Source organism: Cyanistes caeruleus, chromosome 6 (genome assembly GCF_971803275.1).
Source record: "Cyanistes caeruleus chromosome 6, bCyaCae1.hap1.1, whole genome shotgun sequence".
Lineage (NCBI taxonomy): Eukaryota > Metazoa > Chordata > Aves > Passeriformes > Paridae > Cyanistes > Cyanistes caeruleus.
In genome coordinates this window covers 66,102,811-66,119,630 of record NC_141706.1, presented here as the reverse complement: position 1 = coordinate 66,119,630, position 16,820 = coordinate 66,102,811, and the positions used below count along the sequence as shown (strand labels likewise).

General features: G+C 42.7%; 1 protein-coding gene across 2 annotated transcripts in view; it reads right to left on the bottom strand.

The window, feature by feature from the left end:
* Window positions 1–16,820, bottom strand: part of DDHD1 (DDHD domain containing 1) — a 61,444-nt gene that overhangs the window by 29,851 nt on the left and 14,773 nt on the right. Inside the window, exons 3-5 of one of the 2 annotated variants that reach the window (XM_086892293.1) lie at window positions 12,501–12,602; window positions 6,342–6,470; window positions 4,482–4,629 (exon numbers count right to left, since the gene is read on the bottom strand). In XM_086892293.1, the coding sequence (XP_086748419.1) occupies window positions 4,482–4,629; window positions 6,342–6,470; window positions 12,501–12,602 (379 nt within the window). The remainder of the gene's footprint in view (window positions 1–4,481; window positions 4,630–6,341; window positions 6,471–12,500; window positions 12,603–16,820) is intronic. The other variant, XM_023927262.2, reaches the window with a different exon arrangement.

Here is a 16,820-nt window from a genome sequence, read left to right as displayed (position 1 = left end):
TCCTGTCCCACATGCAGCCACGTGTTAGGTAATAAATACACACAAAACAAGCTGTTCCAAAAACATTTCATGCCCTAACTATCACCTTTTACCTCGACCTGAACTTCTCTGGCAAGACAGGCTCAAGCTGAAACCTGTAAGCCAAAATTTACCAGCTGGGTGCTTAATTCAGAATTAATACCTGCATGAAAGGATGAAAAACAAGCATCTAATACGTATTTAAGGCAATGCAAGCATTTAAATGGAACATAAAGCTAGCAAATACCTGAAGAGCTAAAATTACAGGAAAAGATTTTACAGGAAAATCTTCATTTGAGATTCCAGCAGCACACATCAACGCAGTGAAAGGTTTCTGAGAGGCTCTGCCCATGCTCACATACCAATGGAAATGTACCAAAATAGCTATTCCAAAGTAATTATCCTAATGACAATCCACAATTAAAATGCTTTCTAATGGGACTTGCAATAATAATGTAATTGTTGATTAGGCCAAGATGATGGTGCTTGTGCAGGCAGCTGTGTGAACAGCAGCACAGAAAAATGGGATTTTGGAGTCCAATTGGGATTTTGGAGTCCAAAGAGGAGATTCAGACAGAGGCAGAGCCCAGCTTGAGGCTGAGAGCAGCCCAGAAGTGACACAACACTGCAGCTGGGATGGAAAACCACAGGAGAGTCACTCCACTCATCCCCCAAGCACGGGAGCTGGTGGAATTTAGTTCAGCCTAAAGGTCTGAACCCCGCCTAAGGCAGGTGAAAGGCCTGACCTTCACCTGGGTCAGGTAAAACAACAGGAGCCATGAAAATGTTGGGAACATGGATAATAACATTCCTGGATGTCCTGAGGAGGCCACCACAATGAAGGATGGAGCACCTCTCCTATGAGGAAAGGCTGGGAGAGCTGGGATTGCTCAGCCTGGGGAAGAAAAGGCTCTGGGGTGACATAAATGTGACATTGAAGGGAACCTTCAGGAGAGCTGGAGAGGGATTTGGGACAAGGGATGGAGGGACAGGACACAGGGAATGGCTCCCACTGCCAGAGGGCAGGGATGGATGGGATATTAGGAAGGAATTCCTGGCTGGGAGGGTGGGCAGGCCCTGGCACAGGGTGCCCAGAGCAGCTGTGGCTGCCCCTGGATCCATGGAAGTGTCCAAGGCCAGGCTGGACAGGGCTTGGAGCAGCCTGGGACAGTGGAAGGTGTCCCTGCCAAAGGAATCAAATGAGTTTTAAGCTCCCTTCCAAGTCAGACCATTCCATGATTCTAAATTATTCTTGATATGTGAACATCTCTCCTTCCCATTCACCCCCAAATTCAATGAAACCACAGATCAACCTCCATGAAAAAAATACATTCCAAATAACAACATGTGAGTGTGTACAGCAAAAAGACATCCCAAAGAGATTTATTTTTAAAGCTAACACTCTACCTGATCATAAACCAAGGATTCTCCACCTGAGAGCAAATAAAAGCCCCTCCAACTAATACACATTCTGCCATAATGCTTTGGTTTCTATTAGGCAGAAATACAGACTACAAAGCCTTCTCCCTTAAAGAACCATCCCTGTGGTACCAGCACAGCTCAGAGCACATTATTCTGCTCATGCTGGGGCAGCTGAATCAGTGCTCCAGCCTGGAGGAGGGACTGTCTCTTCCCAGACAAGCTCCCAGTGAATATCAGTGCTGACAGGAGCAGCTTGCTGCACCAGCTGCCCTGCTACATTTAGATAATAAATGGGTTTAACTACACAGGGAAGAAACAAAATTATGTCACATCCACCACAGACTTGCTCATCCAAGCATCCAGAAGATGCATCTTCTCCATTTACCTACTCACAGGACACCCTGCAACCACAGCACCCAGCCAGGCTAATGAGGAGATTGAGTTCCAGTCCTTAATGAAATTAGCACGGATAATTTGGAATTTCCCTGGACAAGGGCTCTGTTTTCACCTCTGTAACCAGCAGGATCTGCCTAATGATGCAGCAGCATCCTGTGAGCTGCACCAGCTTCTTCTCAAGGTGGTAACCTGAGGACAGAACGTGTCAAACGAGCTCTGGTGGGGTCCAGCCACAGGTTTCCTACTAAAAAATGTGCATTTAAAAGGCAAAATATCCCCCACTGACATCATCTCTCCTTAGTTTCCACTTCAAACTGTGAACAGTCAAAAAATTGCTTTTCCTTATTAATTTTCTTTTTCAAAAGGCATTTCTGTGTCCCTAATGGAAAAGCATGTTAAAAAAAAACCACCTCAGAAACCAAACACCACACAAATATCATGGATGAAGGTGCTAACAGACAGTGCCAGTATGGCTTGTGAGAGCTTGGCAGACATTCCTTCTGAAATCTCTCCCTGGAACATATGGGATGTTCCTCACTGAAAAGTTTTAAGCTGTTATTTAAAAAAAAAAAAAAAGAAAAATAAAGAAAAAGATACTTCAATCTAAAACTGATGCTTCAATTTGCAAATTTAGTGCAGAATGCACAATTTATGCCAATAACTAGCATTTTAAAAGGCTAGGCAATGCTGTCTGGTATTTCTAGAGGATATGAGTGAGATTTACTGAAGCACATGAAGTCTTGTGTCCCTTTTTGAGAAAATATTTCTGCCAATTTGAGCAGGATTTATGGAATGAACATCTCTGCCCTGTGACCTGAGCTGAAGTTAATCCACCCACATAACCCCTGTATCTATGGAAAATGGAAGAGAAAGATAAAGCAGAAAAATTTAATGATTCCAAGGCTGGAGTTTTATTTCTGGTCACTGTTAAAACAGCAGCTTATACTGAAGCTATCTGCATTCCCAGTGTAATTCCAGCCCACAAAAACGGACATTTTAAAATTTCTTAAAATTAAAATTTCGAATTAGATTTTTAAATTTAAAACTTTACATTTGTTTTGGTGACTAGCTTTGAACCAAGGGCTGTGGATCCTTTTTCTCTCTGCTCTGGATTGCTGGCTCTTAAACAAGGTGAATAACAGAGCAGTGAAGTGGCAGAAAAAAGGGTGGGGAGCTGCAGGTTGGTGCTTTGAGGTGACAAATGACCCACAAGTGACATGGAAAGGTTTACCCTGGCAGCCCAGAGGACACTGGAGTGGCACAAAGAGCTGTGGGGACACAAGAGGCTGATGACACGATGGCACAGAGCACACAAGCACTGATCTAGAGTCATTCTGGAGGCAAAGGGAGGGTGACAAAGCTCCCACCACAAAATCCCAACAATCCCAGCTCTTCTCACACATCCACTGGGCTTGCTGGTGTTCCTGTCAGCGCTTGATGGAACCTGGAGATATTTGGGACACACCTATTGAACCACCCAGATCTGTAATTAACACCTTTCCAGCCTCCTCTTTCAGCTAATGAAGGGTTCCTCAATGCCACCCTGTCCCCCACACAGCTGTCATCAGGACTCGATAACTTTTCTGAGATTCAAACCCAGCTTTTCAGGTGCATAAAATCACAGATTGCTTTGGGTTGGAAAGGACTTAAAGACCATGAGGTTCCAACCCTTGGCATGAGCAGGATGCCACTCCAGGGCCCCAACCTGGCCTTGAACACTCCCAGGAATGGAGCAGCCACAGCTCTGGGAAACATCATTCCCAAGAACCATTTGCAAACAAACCACTCTCCACAGAAGTCATTCCGTGAAGAGATTTCACAGCCTTTTGGTCACATTTTGCTTTTCAGCTACAGAACTCCATGAGCAGTCTCACAGCAACAGCTTCATCCATGAAGGGCTTCTGTCCTGTTAGGGATGACAACATTCCTGCATCTCCCCATTCCCCCTCTTTTACAGGATGCAATTTGTTTGCCCTCTATCCCAGCTCTGAGAGATCCCACTCCAAAATTAACTCTCCCATACCACTCAACCAAAAATGTTCTGCTCAGTTGTTACACACTTGATCCACCACTTGGAAACAACATTCCCCTCGATTCTGACCAAATGAGAAACCTCTCCCTGCTCAGTAAATCACTGATCACAGGAGCCAGGACTTCACACAGAATCCCTCAGGCTGGAAAAGACCTCCAAGGTCAACGAGTCTGAGCTGTGCCCCATCCCCACCTCGTCCCCAGCCCAGAGCTCTGAGTGCCACATCCAGGCATTCCCTGGGCACCTCCAGGGATGAACACTCCAAACCTCCCTGGGCAGCTCCTTCCAATGCTTAACAACCCTTTTCCATGGAGAAATTCCTCCTGATGTCCAAGCTGAACCTCCCCTGGTGCAACCTGAGGCTGTGTCCTCTTGACCAGTTCCCCAAAAGCCACGAGTGCTGGTGATAAAATCAGAATAAATCTTTGCTCTTCTGGCTCACAGCTGCTCTCCCTAAGTCCACACATCCCAATTAACATAAAAAATAGAATACCCACAACAAAAATGACTTCATGACTCAGGAGAAGAGGAGGAGAAGGAAAACAAGGAAAGATTCAGCCCAGACAACAACAGCCTCACCTCAAGGCTGCTTCAAACATCCCAAAGCACTCACATGGCTGTGTTTTTGATGATCCTCCCTTGGTCCATCTTCTGCCCAATCCCATGCACAACAAACACAATGTGACTGGTCTGGGGTGGCTTGTCTTCCAACGTGGCTTCCTCTACGTAGCCTCTGTGTAGCCTCGTGCCACTGCTTGAAGCTGCAGGAAGAACATTATTCCCCCATCAGTGACATCCTGCCAACTGCAGCGCTCTCATCTGCTGACTGAAGCTTGGCTTTTCTCAGGCCAACACATTGAAAATCAGATTATATAATACAGAATCATAAAATTCGAGGATTAGCATCTATTTTTAAATATAGGTACTTTTAAAGCCCCTGAAAGGTTTGAGCAGCCAGGTGATTATCAACAGACATTTCCACTGCAAAGGGAATTATTTTCAGGTATGTTTTGAAGGACATTCTTCAGAAAACAATTGTGTAACTGTACACCCACTTTTACAACACAAAACCCTCCTCCTGGGTGTCTCAATCAATGGAATTCCTTCTGTCTCCACCTTACTCCCACAGCACAGAAGGATCATGGAAATGACCACATATAAATGTTGTTTATCCACCCCAATGAAGAGTGCTGGTTGAAAACCTTTAAAATTTATCACTTCAGTAGGGAAAAATTGCTTTATTTTCAGCTGATACAACCTGAAATTTCCCAGCTTGTTCTCCAGCTCAAGCTCAGAATCGATTTCCCAGGGCAAACGTGGGCGTTTTCTCCCTGCTGTGCTGACAAACCCACGGGCACAATGTGTCTCCATCCCCCTCTAGTGACACGCAGGGGACCACACCAGGCACCAGGGCTGCCCTCAAAAACTGAAACTAACAACTTATTTTGGTTTTAAAGGGGAGAAAAACACCCCAAACCCACTAAGGGCATTTTTTCCCCCCCAAGACAGATTTTGTTTATCAAGTCAGCTTGTCTTTGATATTCCTCCCCTACAAATCGTTTAGGGCAGATCTTATTATTTATTACACATTATCCCATATATGTGTTCTGGATAAATTACTGCATTTCTTCTGGAACTGAAGCACTGAATGATATTATTTTTTTTTTTTAGGAAACATTAATTAAGTGTTCACCCAGGAGTCCTGGGGGGTGAGAGGGCATTAATTACAGGGCAGAGGGATGCAGATTAAAGTCAGACCTATGACCTGACCCTGTCCCTTCATGGAACAAACCAGCTGTGTGGGCTCTTCTTCTGCTATCCTGCACAGCATAAATTCCCATTTTCTAGGCTGGCAATAATCTGTTTTCTCCTTGAGAGACACCATCCTCTCTTCCAACCATCTCAGCTTTGCTGCCTTTCTGACTGGGAGTTTTGAGCTTAAACGAGCCTGAATTCCTACTGGAAATAATTTCTGCCCTTTCCTGTCAGCTCATCCTTCTGTTTCATGAACAGAAAAAAAGCTGGATGGAGGTGGGGAGAAGGAAGGTATGGTCATGTATTTCAGGAATACATATTTATATATGGAAATACCCAGCAGTAAAACTAAGGTTGCATAAGGAACTGTAATACCTACATTATTACAGGAATAATTCTAATTTTACAGTAGCTTCTGGACTCTGCTACTGTAATATTTTCATGTATTTGTTCTGTAGTGCTAACTGCTGCATCCAAACCCATCAAAATACGGAATAAAATTAAAATGTAATAAATCAAATATGTGACGTAAATAAAATTTTAAAATATTCACATCTGGTTACAATTATTTACACAAGCTAAGGACTCTGAATACTCATATAATGTAAATAATCCAATGGAAAAAGTGGGCCACTCACATTAAAACTTGAAATATCCTTTTGGAGTTAAAGCAACAAACTTCTTTACAATATTCTTTACAAAGTCTGAGAAGGATTACCTTTGGAAAACCCCAACTTTTGTGTAACAGTCCTTGCAATTTTGGATGTCGTGGCATCACTGTAGAGATAAACTTCATCCACACTGTGCCAGTCCACGTGGTTACGGCTCAGCTTTAGACTATGAATAGCTGCAGCAAAAAGGAACAACACTGAATTTAGGTGGAGAAAAGGGGGGAAAAACAAAGCCTCTTTAAAAACACAAAAACAGAGAAGGGTGTTTTACACAGAGAATAAAAATCTAGAGCTCCATTATGCCTGATTTTGTGTTATTTCTTACCTTGAGGAATTTTTACAGCTGGGTTTTGTCTGGCCAGGACAAGCAGCAGTTTGAAGACCTGTGAGGACGCTTCACATCATTCCCCTCCCACCCTCGTTTTGGAGTGGGAAATACCCAAAATATTCCCTTAAAGGGGGCAGGATAATGGAACCTGAAAAACCAGAGGTGGGTTTGATGTCCAGGTGGCTGCCCCAGGTATTTTCATCCCCAAAAAAAGTGGAATTTCAGCCCTCTCTCCCATGAAAGCTGCTCTGCTCTAACACAGAGGCTCTCAAGGCTCCCTTGCTAGAAGGCTCTGTTGCATTTCTTCCCTTTCAGAAACATCTCAGAGCTGGAAATGCAGCTCAATGAGCCTCTGAATGAGCAATTTCTGGCACAGAACAGAATTTAGCTCTTTCAAAAGCCACTAAGAGCTCCAGCGGTTGGGATTTTTTTTTTCTGCTCGCCGATTGTGTTTTTCCAGATTTGGAACCGATTGAGCTCCGGGCTCTGACCTCATGACACACAGACTGTCAGGATTAAACAACAGGAATGTTGTGATGCAAATCAAAATCTTAGGCTTGGAGCTGGCAGGAGCCAAGCAGTGCCACAGCTCAGTCACAGGAATTTGGATTTCACCAAAATTCGCTGCTGAGGTTTTGTCGAACGCGGGGTGCCACAGAATTTGGGGAGCTGACAACAGCAATAGCCCTGTGAGCAAAGAAATGGTGATTTAAGTGTCACTGCTCTTGCTGGAAAGTCCAAAGTCATGGAAAACACCCAGAGGGGTTGTTCTGGGGGTTGTTTTTTCCATAGCAAGCAGAGCTCTAATCTGTCTCCTCCCTGAATCACCCAAATGAATTTTTTATACTCTTCTAAAATCCTTCTGAGAAAGCCTGAGCCATCACAATTTCCAATTTTAACTCTGCTACAGCACAAACCAGCCACGTTCAGCCAGATGTTGTGACCTTTCTCCTGCAGTATTTTTTGTTTCTTTGCCAAAGCAGACAGACTTGACGTAGACTGATGAAAAACTGAACGAAATCTGTAAGGAACACGGGGATTAAGAGAGGATTAGCCCTTGTGTTGTGGTAAACAACTGATTCACCAAAATAACTGGAATTACATCGTTGTTTTACAATGACAGAGCAAGAAGAGGAAAGAAATAAGCCTGACTTTGGAGAACAGAAATGGTCTGTCCACGAGGTCTTCAAGAATTGCTCCATCTGCATTCTGCAAAATCCCTCTCGGAGTATGATCCTGGGGAAGCTGGCAGAGGAGGGATGGAAGTTTGATGCCTTTAGAGGATGTTGTGTTCAGTATCCAACAAAAAGAAAAGGAAGAGATGTGGTTGAATCTCTTATTAGAACTGGTAAAACAGCAGCTTGTGGAGGAGCTGTCCTCAAATTCCTTCTGGAATCGAGTCCAGGAAGGAACATAAAGGAACAAGTAGATTTCCCCTACCCTGCATTAATTATTCCCACTTGGGAAGAACAAATTCCTTGCCTTTATCCTTCACTTTTTCTTCCTCAACTCTTCCTGAACGTGGACATTGAAGGAATACCAACATTCAACTACAAAATGTGGAAGCACCAAAGTTCTTCAAATGAAGTGTGAGGTCCTGCACCTGGGTCAGGGCAATGCCAAGCACAGGCTCAGGCTGGAGGGAGAACGGATTGAGAGCAGCCCCCAGGAGAAGGATTTGGGGGTGCTGGTGGATGAGATCAACACAACCCAGCCATGTGTGTCTGCAGCCAAAGAAATGTCACCAGCAGAGAGCTGGGGGTGCTCAGTCTGGAGAAGAAAAGGATCCAGGGAGAGCTCAGAGCCCCTTCCAGGGCCTGAAGGGGCTCCAGGAGAGCTGGAGAGGGACTGGGGACAAGGGATGGAGGGACAGGACACAGGGAATGGATTTTAACTGGAAAAGAAGAGATGTAGATGGGATATTGGGAAGGAATTCCTGGCTGGGAGGGTGGTGAGGGGCTGAGACAGAATTCCCAGAGCAGCTGTGGCTGCCCCTGGATCCCTGGAAGTGTCCAAGGCCAGGTTGGACAGGGCTTGGAGCAGCCTGGGATAGCGGAAGGTATCCCTGACATGGCTGGGGTGGAACTGGATGAGCTTTAAGATCCCTTCCAGCCCAAACCATTCTGGGATTCCAGGGAATATTCAGCACTATTTCTCTCAATATTTAGTAACACTCTCAAAAGACATCCTTAAAAATTTGGCCTACTAAACTTGGTTACAAAAAAACCCAAAAGTCTAAATTTTGGTCTACAAAAATTTGGTTAACAAAACCCCACATGAAAGTGGCAGTGACCTTCAGCAGGACCAAACTTATCCCCTGACTGCAGAGTAACTTCTGGGAGATGTGCTATTGATGTACACATTGCATTCAAGCTCAGATAAATTTCTTACAGCACTTGGAGTATGAGCTCTTCCTTTCTACACAGAAACAGAACAAAAAAAAAAAAAAATAAAAAAATTCATGTGTTGGTCCTTGCTTCTCAGTTTTCCTTCAGCCACAAAAAATCTGGAGTTTTTTAGGTAAGTGGCAGGATCCAGAAGAGGAATATGGGCAATGCTTTCCAGAGAATCTACCAATTTGCCAATAAGGCAATAAATTTTGCAATTTTAATTGACATATTTACATCTCATTTTGATTCTTTCAGTAAATTTTGCTGACCAACGCATTCCCTGCTTTGCTTTGGAGCTTTTTTTGCTTTTTTTTTTTTTTAAACCAAAAATCTTTGGTAAGATTCTTGTCTTCACTTTTTAATTTTTATAAAAACTGTGATGTCTGTTCATCCTCATACCCTGGATGTGATGCCCACAAACCTTTTGCCTCAGGGATGGGGCTTGGAGCTACCCTGGATAGTGAGAGGTGTCCCTGCTCATGGCAGGGGGTGGAATGAGCTGGGCTTTAAGGGCCTTTCCAACCTAAACATTTCTGGGATTCAATTCTGTGATTATTTGACAGTGAAGAGATTATTAAAACCCTTGAGAGTTCAACCCAAAGGAGCTTCTGCTGCTGACAGCCCCAGGGGATGTTAATAGTGAGACAGGGAACACAAAAATGTGTCTTTGGGGAGGATTTGACAGCAGCCTGAAAAAAAATCCTAAAAAACAAAAACAAAAAAAACCCAAACAAAAACCCCTAAGATAACAAACATATGAACAAAAAAAATCAAACAAAAACATGAAAAAAATATTCAAACTGTGCTTTACAGGCGTGGGATGTCAAGGACTGACACTGCTGGTTTGCATTCCTGCAGACATCTCTGTGTAGGTGCATCTTCCCCAGATGCAGAAAACCCCTGCAGACTTTTCTGGAGACGAGAAAGCTCCAGGGAAATTTTACAGCAGCTCCCCAGGGGGAGCTTTTAAAAGCTTGGAGGGGGCTTTTAAAACAGGGGGAACAACTTTTTATATGGGGAGACAGAGCTAGGACAAGAGGGAAGGGTTTTAAACTAAAGGAAGAGAGATTTGGATTAGATGTAGGGAAGAAATTCCTTACTCAGGGTGGTGAGGCTCTGAGGTTGCCCCTGGATCCCTGGAAGTGTCCAAGGCCAGGCTGGACAGGGCTTGGAGCACCTTGGGGTAGCAGAAGGTGTCCCTGACCATGGGAGGGGGTGGAATGAGATGGGATTTAAGGTCCCTTCCAAACCAAACCACTCTGGGATTTTAGTTTGGGATTGAAGGCCAAGTCCTTGGAGATGAGACCAAATTCTGGGTCCTTTTGTAGCCAGAACTTAGAAATGAAACATTTTTCAGGAATACCAAGACAGACACCTACAGTGTGAGTGTATGAAAAGCTCAACCCTGCTGGAGATGGAAGATGGGACCAAGAAAGGATTGCTTTCAGCTGAAGAAATCAATGAAAAAAGAAATCACACAAACCGCCAGTTTCACCACGATGCATGAACACCGAGGGAAAACATCCCCCTAAAGAGCTGAAATATGAGAAATGAACCATAAAACACAGAACAGATCTTCCTAAAGCCTTTCAGAACCTGATCTCAGCCAGGCTTTTGACTCATCTTGGGTCAAAGAGATGGAGAAGAACTGAGGAGCAGAAACCCTGCACTGTGCTCACGCTCATGGCAAGGAACCCATGGAGAAGCCAGGGATGTTCACATGGAAACATCCTCCCATCTCCAGGGGCTGAACACCTCCTGGGGCCAGCTGCTCACAATTAAACACCTTTCCTAACTAAATCCCTGCTTCTCTAACCGATGCTTTCATCCACCTGCCAACACCAAAGCACGGGGTGGATCTTTCCCCCCCAGAGTTTGACGGTGCTCAAGTCAAAATCAATGCAGGGAAAAGCATCTTTGAAGGGCTCAGGGCTGACCCTGCCTCCAAGGAGACAGGCACTGTCATTCCAGTCAGGATAAAGAGCAGAGGAAGGATACAGACTCTCTCAAATCCTCTCCTGCCTTCTTTTTTTTTTTCCCCCCAAGGATTTTTAAATGAATCTGTCTTGCCAGCAGCAGGTGCCACACAAGCCTGACACGTGGTACACGGAGCTGAGAGCAGAATTTGGCTGCTGTTGTTCCTTCTGAAATGACTCTCAGGTTCTGGTACACAAACCTGTAGATTTAAGAACCTTTTCTTACTTATTTTTTATTTATTTTCTTATTTTTTTTAAAAAGAGCCATTAAAAAGGCCATTACTCTTAATTAAAAATGTCTCACATTGCTGTCATTTTTACATTGCCTTACATTTTACTTCACCACCTCTCAATTCATCAGTGTCACTGTTTGTCACACAACCACCTAACTCCCATTTATTTCTTTTTTTTTTAATTCATTACCTCAACTGAACATGATTTGAGGGGGGAAAAAAAAAATGCATAACATAATTTCAAGATTTCAATTTACAGAAAGGCAGAAGTCCTTATTGCTTGAGTTACACCCATTCACCTTTAACAGCTCCTTGTGTGAGAAGAGGCAGGAAAAAGTTTACCACAAAACATTTTGATTTCAGGCATTTTCCATTTGGACCCAATCACATAAAAAAAAATAATTAAAGGAAGTAAAACATTCATGTCAAAATGAATTCTCAGCATTCACAACATCCCCAGGAGCTCCAGGAATACAAGGTATGACAAGAACAACTCAAAACCTACCCAGGGGCACTTACATTTTAAATTTTAAATTAAAGGTTTTAGAAGTCTAGCTCCATAATAACTGCAGTCAGTGAGAGTTTAATCACTCCTGGCTTTAATGGTGGCAGAGAGAGCCCAGTGACAAGAACTTTGGAGCCCTCTGCAATCATTAATGGCTCCTGTAAGATCTGAAATCTGAAAGATTTCACTTTCTGAAATAAATTTGCACGACATCAGCTGCTGCAAAGGTCAGGGCTGTGTTCTGCACACAGCTTCCCCTTTTGCAGCCCATGTCCAGGGACTCATTTCATCCCAAAGCTGAGGCAAAAATGAATTATAACATAAAATTCAAGATTATTATCCAAAAGAGAACAGCAAACAAAACATTATCTGGCAGGAACCCTCCATTCCTGCCCTGACAGAATTCATCTCATACCAGGCCTGCTGCAATCCTAAAAAATAAGTCACTTTTATTTTATTGAAAAAGCCAAACCACACACAAAGAGTGCAAGAAACAAATGTTCACAGTATTCATCAGTCACAAACAATTCTAATCAGAATTACTGCGTGACACTATCAGCATCTACTTTTCTCTAGGACTCACAACACTTCTAATTTTCCTCTAAGTTTTAGGATGCTTTTTCCTTCCCCTTGGAAGGAAATGGCATGAATACAACTCAAAAAAACTGAAGCATGTAAATCTAACATTTAACTGAGACAAGCAAATTAGAATTTAAAGCTTCCTAAGCCAGGAGAACTACCAAAAAAAAAAAAATAAATCTCCAATTACTGTACCTTGGGAATGCTTTCGCTTAAGACATGCAGCATCTGATTTCTCCTTATATCCTCTCCATTTGAACAAAGAAGGGAGGGAGAAGGGAGGGAGGTAGTAGAGAACTAAAAGTAAAAACACTGAGCTTCAAAGTAAAATTTTTAAAAGGGGTGTCATTTTTTTTTTTTTCATTAGTATCATCATTTTTAGGAAAAAAAAAAAAAGAAAGAAGTCACATTTTCTAGAAAGAAATAAAATGTATGTATTAAAAAAAAAAACCCAAAATAACCCAGATTTTGTAGCAGAAAGTGTCAGGACCCAAACTCAACTTCTTCACTCTTTATAACCTGTTATGGCATCACAACAGAGCTAAAGAAAGAGGCAGCTGGGACCAGAGTCCCACAACCTAAAGCTCATCCCCTTCTTGGTACAGGGTAGAACAAACTGACCCTTCCTAAATTTACACTAAAAACCTCCAATTTAAGCACAGCTCTGTTTTTTGGTTTGGTTTTTTTTTTCCCCCCAAAGAGTGTAAAAGGATGGTTAAAAGTCAGATTAGACAAAATCTCCTCCTGCTGCCCTGCAGGACTCAGAACTCCCTGATCCAGTAAAGTGACATTCCACACTTGTGTCACCTGCCACAGTCATCCCAACAGCTCTGTCAGCAGCTGCCTCAGTACAGGTGAAAATTAAATGTATTTATTGCTGCACATCACTTCTCTGGGGGGTTGGAAAAATCAGGCTCAGAGCTACAGCACTCGGGAATCCACGGAATAATTTAATCTACAATATTTTACTGGCTGTGGGAAAGCAACCCTCAGGAAGAATGAACACAGGCAGCTCCAAAAAAGTAGAAGAAAAATTGCTTTTCATGGTGAGGGTGGTAAAATGTTGACCAGGGTGCCCAGAGAGGCTGTGGAGTCTGTTGTTGGAGATACTGAAAATCCCACAGGAAACATCCCAAGCTCTCATCACATCCTCGAGCAGGGAGCTTGGATTTGAGCATCCTCAGAGATCCCTCCTGTCCTGCACAACTCCCCAATTCTGTGAACAGGGCTTTCCCATCTAAAGGTGAACTCAGCTGAGCCAAAAATCTGTATGAATTTTTTATACACTGAGAAAATTCTGTTTGAAAGCTAAGACAAAAAAAAAAAAAATAAAAATCAGCTCTTCCAAATGCAATTTTTCGAGGTTTTGTGGCCTTGACCACATGCTGAAATTCTGTAGAGAAAAAACCCAGCAGAGTTCTGCTGTCTCAAAATCAATGCACTGAAATATTAATTCTAACTGAAAGGAGTTGGTTTTTTTTTCCTATATTTCTATCATTGAATCACAGACTTGACCACAGAATATTTTCTGGCAGAGGGACTGCTGGGGTTCATCTGTTCCAATCCTCTCCACAGATCAGGATCAACTTTAAAGCCAGATCCAATTTCAGGTTTGAATCAGGTTGCTTGGGTGATTTCCAGCTGAGTTTTGAGCTTCTCTCTGAGCAAATACAAAGAACTGTATCTGTTCCTGCCTTCTACCCCATAAATAAAGCTTTCAGCTGCACTTCATCATTACTAAACAAATATACCTGAAAAAGGTGATGGAGCAATGGATGATAGGAACTGGTCTTGTTTTATCTTAGAGCAGCCTGGATATGTCAGAAATCTCTGGATAATGCTGCTCCTTTGATGGGCTACTTCAGATAGGTCCTGGACTCACTGTCTGCCTAAAAAGGCAGTTTCTAAATCTTCTGTCATTCTGTAAACTTTAAGCTCATTCACTGCTACACAGGTGAACCTCTCCAGCTCTCCTGGAGCCCCTTCAGGCCCTGCAAGGGGCTCTGAGCTCTCCCTGGAGCCTTCTCTTCTCCAGGTGAGCACCCCCAGCTCTCCCAGCCGGGCTCCAGAGCTGGACACAGAATTCCAGAGGGATCTCACCAGAGCAGAGGGAGAGAATCCCCTCCCTTCACCCACTGGCCAAGCTCCTTTTGGTCACCAAGTGCCCCATTTCTGCATCCTGCCATTCTAATAACAATAATTTACCTGATGCACTGAAGGGGGATTAGGCACCAAGAGGAGTCACTGGCATCAGGCATCATAAACCAAGCTCATTTTGAAATTACAATTGAAATTAAAATGAAATTAAAATGATGAAATTCAAATGCAACTAGAGCTTGCTCAGCAAAGGAGTGATCTCCCTGCTGCCCCGTGGAAAACAGAGCTTGGGGAATCATTCACTGTCATCTGTGATTTCTGCTCCCTTCTGCATTTAAAGCTCGTTGTGCTTTATTTTATTTATTGTATTATTTGTAGGCTGCAGGTTGGAGACCTTTTTCCTGAATAATTCTGCACTTTCAGAGGAAGGATTGTTTGGATTAAGAGTTTAATAACGGGCCATTTATCCTTCCTATCACCACCAAAAGCCCTGGATGAAGCTTGGTTATTTCCTTGTTAACACGCTGCAATCCAGGAGCAGAATTAATAAATTTAATCACAAAGGGACTTTTACAACAGCTTATATTAATTTTGCTGAGGAATCAGAGGATGTGGCCAGTTTTTCATCCCTCACAAAGCTTTATCACAGGGAACAGTCACTTTGCTTCCCAATGGATATTTACAGATTTATCTCAACTTTCACTGATCATAAATAAAAGGTACCTGTAAATCTTTATGACACCAAAAACTGTTTGATACAGGATGCAATTACAACAAATTGGAGCATTTAAGAATTGTATAAACCGAATTTCAGCTAACCATGTTTACTTCACCAGCAATAATACAAGTTGCAGAGTTTCTCCCAGTGCCACTGCAGATGGAATTGTGGATGCCAGAGGATCCAAGAGGAACTGAGAGGCAAATCAGGATGACAAAACCACTTTTCACACACTGACAGCTGTAATTGTCCTGTAACTCTCCTATTACTACCAAAAAAACCCTGTTGAAACCTGCTGGTGACTTGACATATATTCCACTGAAGTGTTGCCTGACATAGCTTGGGGACTTTGTTTGGGTTTTTCCTTTCTTTGTTGCAGTGGTTTTTCATTTGTTTGGGTTTTTTGTTTGTGTTTTTGTTTGTTTTTGGTTTTTTTCTTTTCTAACTTTGGTTTTAGAAAAGGCACTGGTGCCTGAATTTGGAGTTTCTTTTTCTGATCTTTTATGTTTTTATAAATATCAGCGGTCACATCTTTCTCATCACTCTCCCCAGTCCATCCAACATCAAATATGGAAATTTCTGTTCCATAGTCCAGACTTTATCTGGAAAAAAACCCAACCCTGATCTCTCTTATTTACTCTATCAGGAAAATCCAAGTACCACTGAAGCCATCCATCCTTCCTTCCTTCAAAAATTAAACTACCAAAGTCTGGGAGCACTCAGGAACTAGAAAAATTTGCTTTCCATGTAAAAACCATAAATCCACTGCCACTAACAACCCTGAGCTTTGTGCCTCTGGGACAATAAATCAGAAATACAGGTAGGAGTGCCTTGCAGAAGGATGTTTGTACAGGCACAGTGCTGTGGCTCAGGTCACACCACTTCATGCACCTTTCTGACAGAGCTGTTGAAGCAGAAGATTGTTCTGCAGCCTTGGCCAGGTGAAAAGATCTTTGAAAGCAGAATAGAGAAAAAAAAAATATTAATAATGAAACAAACTCCCTAAATCAACAAATGACACTTTGGTTTTCCTAAGAGTAATTAGAGAATTACCCTGAGTATTGCTGTGCTTCCAATTTATTAATGAGGTTTTATTTCTGTGGTTGTGCTCACACATAAGAAGACATGGCCAAAACCCAGCCATTCCCACACTAACTGCTCTGTAAAGATAAAGTTTCTTTGTAAAGAATAACACAACCAAATCCCCACTAAAATATCTTGAGGGCCCTCTGTACTTGCAGCTTGTGGTTTGTAGATTGTTCAAGCAAGTGACAGCCAAAAAAAGTGTGAAAGCCAAAAATACTGAATTTTTGCTGTGCAACACCTGCTCTGAGCAATCAATTCAACATGAAATATTAGATCAGTGATTTCAGAAATCTGTTATTAAAAAATGTTCCCTGCAGCAGACCAAGATTCTCAGCAGCACTACCTGAGCATCCTCAGCCTGCTTGTAAAAATGTAAAGATTTCCCAAACAGAATGAATGCTCAAGATTTACTGCAGCTGAAAACTAATAAATGCAGCCTGAATAAAAATGGAAAATGGAATGTGATTAGTAAAAATGATCCTACTCCCTTTAGGGCAGAATTAGGGATGCTGGCCAGAGAACTATCAGCCAGTTTGCCTTTGGACACTGACTCCTCTTGTCCCATCAAGAGATTTTAGTTTGAAGTGAGATTTCAAACACAGTTAAAAGATATG